We start from the raw sequence: 6,960 nt of genomic DNA, 5'->3' as shown, positions 1-6,960 counted from the left end.
TTAGCGAGTTTGCCACTTGGGGCGCGTCGGGGATCTACAAACGATGACGTCTTGCGCAGGTCTTCCCTTCTAGATTCAATTTGTTTGAGTCTGACGCTGTCTTTGTCGTTATTTTCGTTTCTTCTATTTTGCATGCTTCACGTACCATCACCGGGTCCCGATTTTTTTTTTTTTTTATAAATTATGCTTTTTTTATTGACATATGAGCTCATGACGGCTTGGCGTAAGATATTTAAAATATCGGGAATTTTGATTTGATTTATTTTACTAGAGATTATATATGGAGGCTCTGAATCCAAATGTCAAACTCTGTCCAAGAACCCAGTATAGATTTGATAAACATTCCATACGGTACTAAGACCTGCGGCGTTAATTCTTCCGCGACAAAATGGTTAATTGGGCTAGTTTGTTTATGTATATTCAGATCAAAACGGCTAAGAAGAACGGAGACGATGAAGACAAAACAACAGAGAGCGCTTTTAATATTGCGTACGTTACCTTAAAGCGACTAACACAAAGGTATGATGCTATCGCTCCTGTAATTGTAATTTGGGTCTAATATGTTTTTATAAATAAACATCACTACAGGTAGTGCCGCTTGGAACACAAGTAAAGAAGCAGATATAGGGTGTGTTTTCAATTTCACTGCATGACAGGCCTACGTCGTTAAAAAAAAGACAGGAATTGTGTCAAAGCTTAATTTTGATACTGTACTACAACACCAGTGAATAAGTGCTTTCACAAGCTATTTTGCATGTATGGCACCAGCAATTGTTTGGTGACAGAACGAATTAATTTTTATACTTGAATTTTTACAATGTCTTTTCGTGATTCTGACTTTATGCACAATCATTACAACGCTTTTTTTTTTAAAGATTGTGTTAAATTAAACATACAAAAATACCAAAATTCGAACTTCGAGACATTTCTGTTTCTCTACCACCTTCACCTTCTCTTCTCTCATCACTTTTCGTAATTTATACCACCTGGATAAGAGGAGAATACCGGAGACTACAAAACGCTGCACAAGATGATTATTATAATTTTTTTTTATCGTTTGAGTTGTTTTTACGCACGCACCATGGCAAAAAATGTACTCGATGTATGGCCGCCAGTCACACTCCCACATCCCTAAGAATGTTCTGAAAGCGGAACTCCGCAAAATGCTCAGACGGTAGTTCTCACCTTGAATGTGCAGCTAAATTCGCGCTTAAACAAGAGCACCAACAAAGACACTTCCGATGCAGAAGGCACAATACTCCTGTTTGGATGGCCATAACGACTAGCATGTGAACAAGTAGACAGCAGCCGAGTATAATACTGCCCCTGAGATTCTTCAGTTTGGACAAAGGACGACTCCTTTGTCCAAATGTTCCTTCAAATCCCGCCAGTAAACGCGCAACTATCTTTCAACGGGTGTGGGATATCAAATGCAACACCCAAAAGGTCATCTTTCAGTACCTGACTGCCTCTTATCTTACCAAGGGAGCCTCATTTTATTCTTTCGTTATACTGCTATCTGCAATCAGCAAAGCTCATATTGTGCTGCAGCGTAACATTTAATTAGAGTGGTGCTTTTTTACAAACAAAAACATATAAGCTGAGCTCCAGATAAAGTTGAAGCTTGGGCGAGTTGGAAGATGCTTGAGGATTAAAACAGCGCGAAGGACGGGGCCCGGTTGAAGAAACACACAGACAGCGTTCTGTCAATCTCATTGTTCATCCAGTTTCTCGTCCTCTGAACTGTTTAAATTTTCATGGAGCTCCAGCAAGACTCCAGCGAAACGCCAAGAACTGAACCCGTATACCAAATGAATGCAAAATCATTCTCTTGACAGTTTATAGGGAAATGTGAAATGAGTAAGAAGCCAAGGGGTATCCCACCAATAGTTCTTACCTCCACGTGTTCTGTCTTCACAGTTCACAGCGCACGTTGACAATAAATGCGCCCACTAAAGCCAGCCTAACAATACTCATAGCGCGTCTTCGCCTGCTTAGGTCTCACAAATGACGCAAACAGATACTGATAAGCCTACATCATGGCACCTCCACCGCTGTGCAGCTTCTAAACTCAAATGAATGACGCGGAATGACCCGCAATGGCCGCTATTACTGCCAACAAAACTTCTGACAACAACGATGCTGCTTCTGCGGCTTTCGCAGCAGACGGGGATTTCAGCAGCGTCCATGCCCGTTCGGGCTCCTTGAAGCAGCGGTTCAGAACCGGATCGTAGATTCCCGTCGATCCAGGACACTTTCCGGCATTCACGAAATTACTCTTCACGCTGAGCACAACGTGCATTCCTTCCGGTAGGTCGTTGCCGGCCCCTGCCGCGCGAGCTCCACACTCCAGAGCACCCAGCTTGAAAGGAGAGACACCTCCGCTACACCTGTAGCAGTGGAAGTTCTTGTAGTTGGCCATGCGGCTGGGCGAGTACACCATTGCCGTGTAGCGTCCACAGAGGTCTACGTCGCGTGGGTTTGAGTGATCACGGCACGTTGAGACGGCGAGTCTGCACTCTCGAACACCGACCAGCTCGTGAAAGAAGCTTTCCGACGCCGTTTCTGCTAGGTGAAGATGGCAGCTCAGGCCGGACGTGCTCGGGCCATACATTGTACGACTCCTCTGACTGTAACTGCCTCTAGAGAGCAAGGTCAACACTCGTGCGGCATCCCATGCCCGGTTGCAGTCTAGACGAACGGTCCAGGGCCGCAAGCTGTCAGCGTCGCCGTGGCAGACGGCGCAGAAGATATTAGCGTACATGGTCCTGGAAATCACACTGTACACGGGTACGTCTTGAAGCGATTTCAGCTGCGATCCTTGCCGATGGCAGTGCTTCACGATGCCGTCTTCGTGGTCTTCGTCGAAGTCCGCGGGACAGTCGGCCTGCCCGTAGAACTCCCGTCCGGCGTGGTACAGGCACATCCAAGACACCTGCCGAGGCGTCGGGTGACCCTTGTCGACGCAGCAGTCGCCGAATCGAACGCAGTCCGGGTCGCAGCGGCACATGAAGGGCGACGTGGAAAACTCGGGGCTGCCACCGCACAAATCCGATTCGTCGGACGCGCACACGCCGGCGGACAGGCGTTCCCGCCGGACAAAGTCCCACCAGGGCAGGCCGTCCTCCTCTTGATCCTCCGCCGCAGTCGAGTGCCTGGACGCAATCAGCATAACAACGAGCAGTGCCAGCGAAACCCGCGATAACAACGCCGACATGGCTCCCCTACAGACCCGCGGCGGCGGCAGCATCTCGCAGCTCGCTGTCTACTCGAGATCGTTCCCGCGCCGCTCCGATCTTCCGCGCTGGCAGCGCTGACAGGCCACGAGCAGACGGGGGGACCCACGTGATCCGAATCTCGACCACCACATCGCAAACAAACGGCGCAAAATAGCCGACTGCTGCGGCGGCCTACCGCCCTCCTGCCCGCATGCGGCTGACGCCTGTTCGCTCGTGCGCCGGCCAGAGGCATCTGGCGCTCCCCGGCAATCACTCCGGCCTCCTCGCCTCTCGGTGGACGAGGTGCCGAGCCAACGAAGATTGCTCCCTCGGGGCTTGGTCGCAGCGCTGACGTAAGCGGCGGGAACGTTCAAAACCGCCCCCGCACGTCAACATCGAGACGGGAGTAGACGAAGCACGCGATTCGGTTGTCCCTTCGTTGTGCTCTTTCAAAGTCTGGACGTCGGCTCGAGCGGAAGTTGCAGGGGGGGGGGGGGGGGGGGGGGGGGGGGGGGGGGGCCGCAGGAGGATGTACTACACACCAGTGTTTGCACAGGTTGGGGTGGAGGAAGCGCGGGCTTCGCTTGTCACTTTATGTTGCGTTACGTCGGAACATTGGCCAGGGCGGAAGTTGGTATCAGATGGGTCAATAAAGGGCTGACTCCACGCCACGTCAGGTGGTGCTTTGTACCAAAGTTGGGAAATACTCCAACTACGTTGTACACTTCAAGTAGGATTACAAAACTGTACTTTACTTGAAGTACATACATTCTCTTAATATAATAATAATAATATTAATCAATCAATCAATCAATGTTTTTATTCGTGCCCAGGAACAACCTTGCGGTCTTGGTACAGGTGCACTGTGTTAACCTGTAAGGCAGAACAGGGCATAAAGCAATAGTACGGACAACACACATAACGGACAAGCCCTAGAAAAATACACTTAAAAATTATAAAAAGTAAACACAAAGTCACAACACACGATAAGCTTAATGGTACTACCGCCACCGCCAATTGCTAGAAAGAAAAAAAAAAAAATGCATTCAAAGTGGGGAATTTCGGCGTGAACGCCGCAAGTTAGTGCATACAGTTCAAACTTAAGTGATGGCCTTTAACGTTTTTACAAACTGCAGCGTGTTATTGTTAAATATGTCGAGTGTTTCAGAGAAAGAAGAATTATAAGTATGCCCAAGTCTGGACACAGGATCGTGGAGGTTGAGTAGACACCTGTTGCAGAAGGACGCATTTTGCCTTGTTTTTAGAGGAATTTTTAAGAGTACTCTTGACGTCAATACCGTGCAATCAGTGACGGCGTGGACAAGTTTGTATAAAAATAAGATATCGGCAAGTTCTCTCCTACGAAGCAGGGTAGGTAGTGCCACGCTACGCTGAACAGGGACAGGGACATCAGTAGTGGTGGGCACAATGCGCGCTGAGCAACGATGTCTATAGATGGAAAAAAACTTGTTCTGAACCCGTTCTATTTTCGAGGAATTTGTGGCACAAATTCCATTCCATACAACAGAAGCGTATTCAAGCTGTGGTCGACACAATGCACTGTAGAGTATAAGAAATGTGCAGGGGTTAATAAACTCTTTAGTGATGCGGCACGCACTCCCGAGCGTGCGTAGAGCTGCGTTCACGATGTGATCCACATGACTGGAGAAGTGTAAGGTGCTGTCAAACACCACGCCAAGATCTTTGATTCTGTTCATACATTCCAAAAGGTCTGTCTGAATAACATATGGGAATACAATGTTATGTGTCTTACGAGTGTACGACACGACTTTCGTTTTAGAGCTATTTATCTTCAGGTCATTCTCCCGGCACCATTCTTCAAAAGCATGAACATCTCTCTGTAGCAAAACACAGTCTCGGTCTTCTCGTACCTCCATGAACATCTTAATATCATCTGCGTACTGAAGAAATGAGGAGTGACGAATCACAGTCGAAACATCATTAACAAAAACTGAAAACAGAAGAGGTCCGAGAACGGAGCCCTGAGGCACACCCGTTGTCGCCTCATAAGTAGCAGAAAAATTATTATTCGAGCTAACAAAGCACTTCAGGTCACGCAAATAACTTTCGAGCAATGAAAGCAATGAGTTGTGAATATCTAGCTTTGACAGTTTAGCCAGTAACATCTCATGATTAACAATGTCAAACGCTTCACTCAAGTCAAAGTAAATCACATCAAGCTGGCCTCTGTTAGCGACGGCGTGAGCAGCGGTTGACATAAAACAGGCGAGATTAGTTGTCATCGAGCGACCCGCCATAAATCCATGTTGGTTAGGGATAAGATAACGCTTGAGATTGAATGACAATATTTTGTGTAGTGCCACTTCGAGGAGCTTCGAAAATGTGCAAAGAAGAGATATAGGTCTGTAGTTCGACACATTTGTTTTTGGACCGGACTTATGCACAGGTACAACAAGTGCCGTTTTCCACATGGCGGGAAAGACCTCATTCTTTATGCAGTTGTTAAAAATCTGCACTAGAACAGGAATAAATATGGCACTGTATGCCTTCAAGAGGACTGACGGAATACCATTATGGCCAGAAGACAATGATGGTTTCCTTTTTTTTACACACTCATGCAGTAGCTCCTCGTCGAAGAGTGCAATACAGGATGCCTTCCCAGAGACAGCTGGCGCGGCAGTAGTTGAAGGGGTTGGATGATGCTTAAAAACAGACTGGAAGTGGCGTGCAAAAATTTCACAAACATCTGTCGTCGAGTTTCCCTGTGAGTCCAGCAGGGTGATCTCTCCTCTACCTTTTGTCTGGGACCGAGAGCGAACATACTTCCAGAATTCTTTGGGATTTTTAGTTAGCTGCAACTCGACGGAATCAGTGTACGCCTGACGATCACGTTTAAAACTTCCTTGCAGAGAGACCTAAAGCGCCCAAATTCTGATTTTAATTTTGGGGTATCGTTCTTTTTAAACTTTTGATGAGCGCGCCATTTCTTATTCAATAATAATAATAATAATAATAATAATGGTTTATTTATTTTTCGGATGCGACGAAGTATGCTTCAGGTCTGCCGAAGCCAGAATTTGCTTGTGTGGCTAAACCACCAGTATTAAAGTTATAAATCAATTAATTTCAACATTGTGAAGAGTGCATCAGCACCATAAAACACACACACACACACACACACGTTTTAAGAAAAAAATAACATTGAAGCATTGGTAAAGTTAGTGTCCAGAGTTGTTGGTATGTAGATAGTCACATTACATAAAGAACACACACACAGACATCAAAATATTAAAAAATGAAGCACAGGTCCCATGTCAAGTTGCCACAGTACTTGGGTTGTAATAAAGATCACATCACTGGCCTAAGAAAAAAAAATCTTTAGAGCACAGTTTAAGACGTCTAGAAGATGAACCTGGTTCGTGCAGGCACACTTGATTTAAAATAGGTCTCGTAGGGCTTGTTTCCACTTTTTTTTCGAATCCAGGTCCAACACTCTTTTAGGGAGACTGTTGAAAATGTCCAGTACATAAAATATTCGTTGTCTTCTGCCATACCTCGTTGACATTCTCGGCACCTCAAAACGAGTGGTATGTCTTGTGCCCGAGGTGCAATGTGGGGAACTTTAAATCTGTCATCCCAAAAGTGTCTTAAAACAACCGCCTCAGTAAACAGAGCGTGACATAATGGAAGATTAATATGATCATTTTTTTTCTTGTTCTGTTTCGGTATCAGTGCCGTATATGATACTTCTACACATTCC

At 46.2% G+C, this 6,960-nt stretch overlaps 1 protein-coding gene across 1 annotated transcript; it reads right to left on the bottom strand.

Moving 5' to 3' along the window:
• Positions 1-453: 453 nt before the first annotated feature.
• Positions 454-3,636, bottom strand: LOC8027476. Its single transcript, XM_029969977.3, has one exon. The coding sequence runs from the start codon at positions 3,248-3,250 to the stop codon at positions 2,072-2,074; it is 1,179 nt and encodes a 392-aa protein (XP_029825837.1). The 5' UTR covers positions 3,251-3,636; the 3' UTR covers positions 454-2,071.
• Between the last annotated feature and the right edge of the window lie 3,324 nt (positions 3,637-6,960).

This window comes from Ixodes scapularis, unplaced genomic scaffold (genome assembly GCF_016920785.2).
Source record: "Ixodes scapularis isolate PalLabHiFi unplaced genomic scaffold, ASM1692078v2 PGA_scaffold6__148_contigs__length_123643588, whole genome shotgun sequence".
Classification (NCBI taxonomy): domain Eukaryota; kingdom Metazoa; phylum Arthropoda; class Arachnida; order Ixodida; family Ixodidae; genus Ixodes; species Ixodes scapularis.
This window is presented reverse-complemented; position numbering and strand designations above follow the sequence as displayed.

Coding starts and splice junctions, on each gene's coding strand:
- LOC8027476 (XM_029969977.3), bottom strand. CDS start 3,250: ATGCTGCCGCCGCCGCGGGTCTGTAGGGGAGCCATGTCGGCGTTGTTA.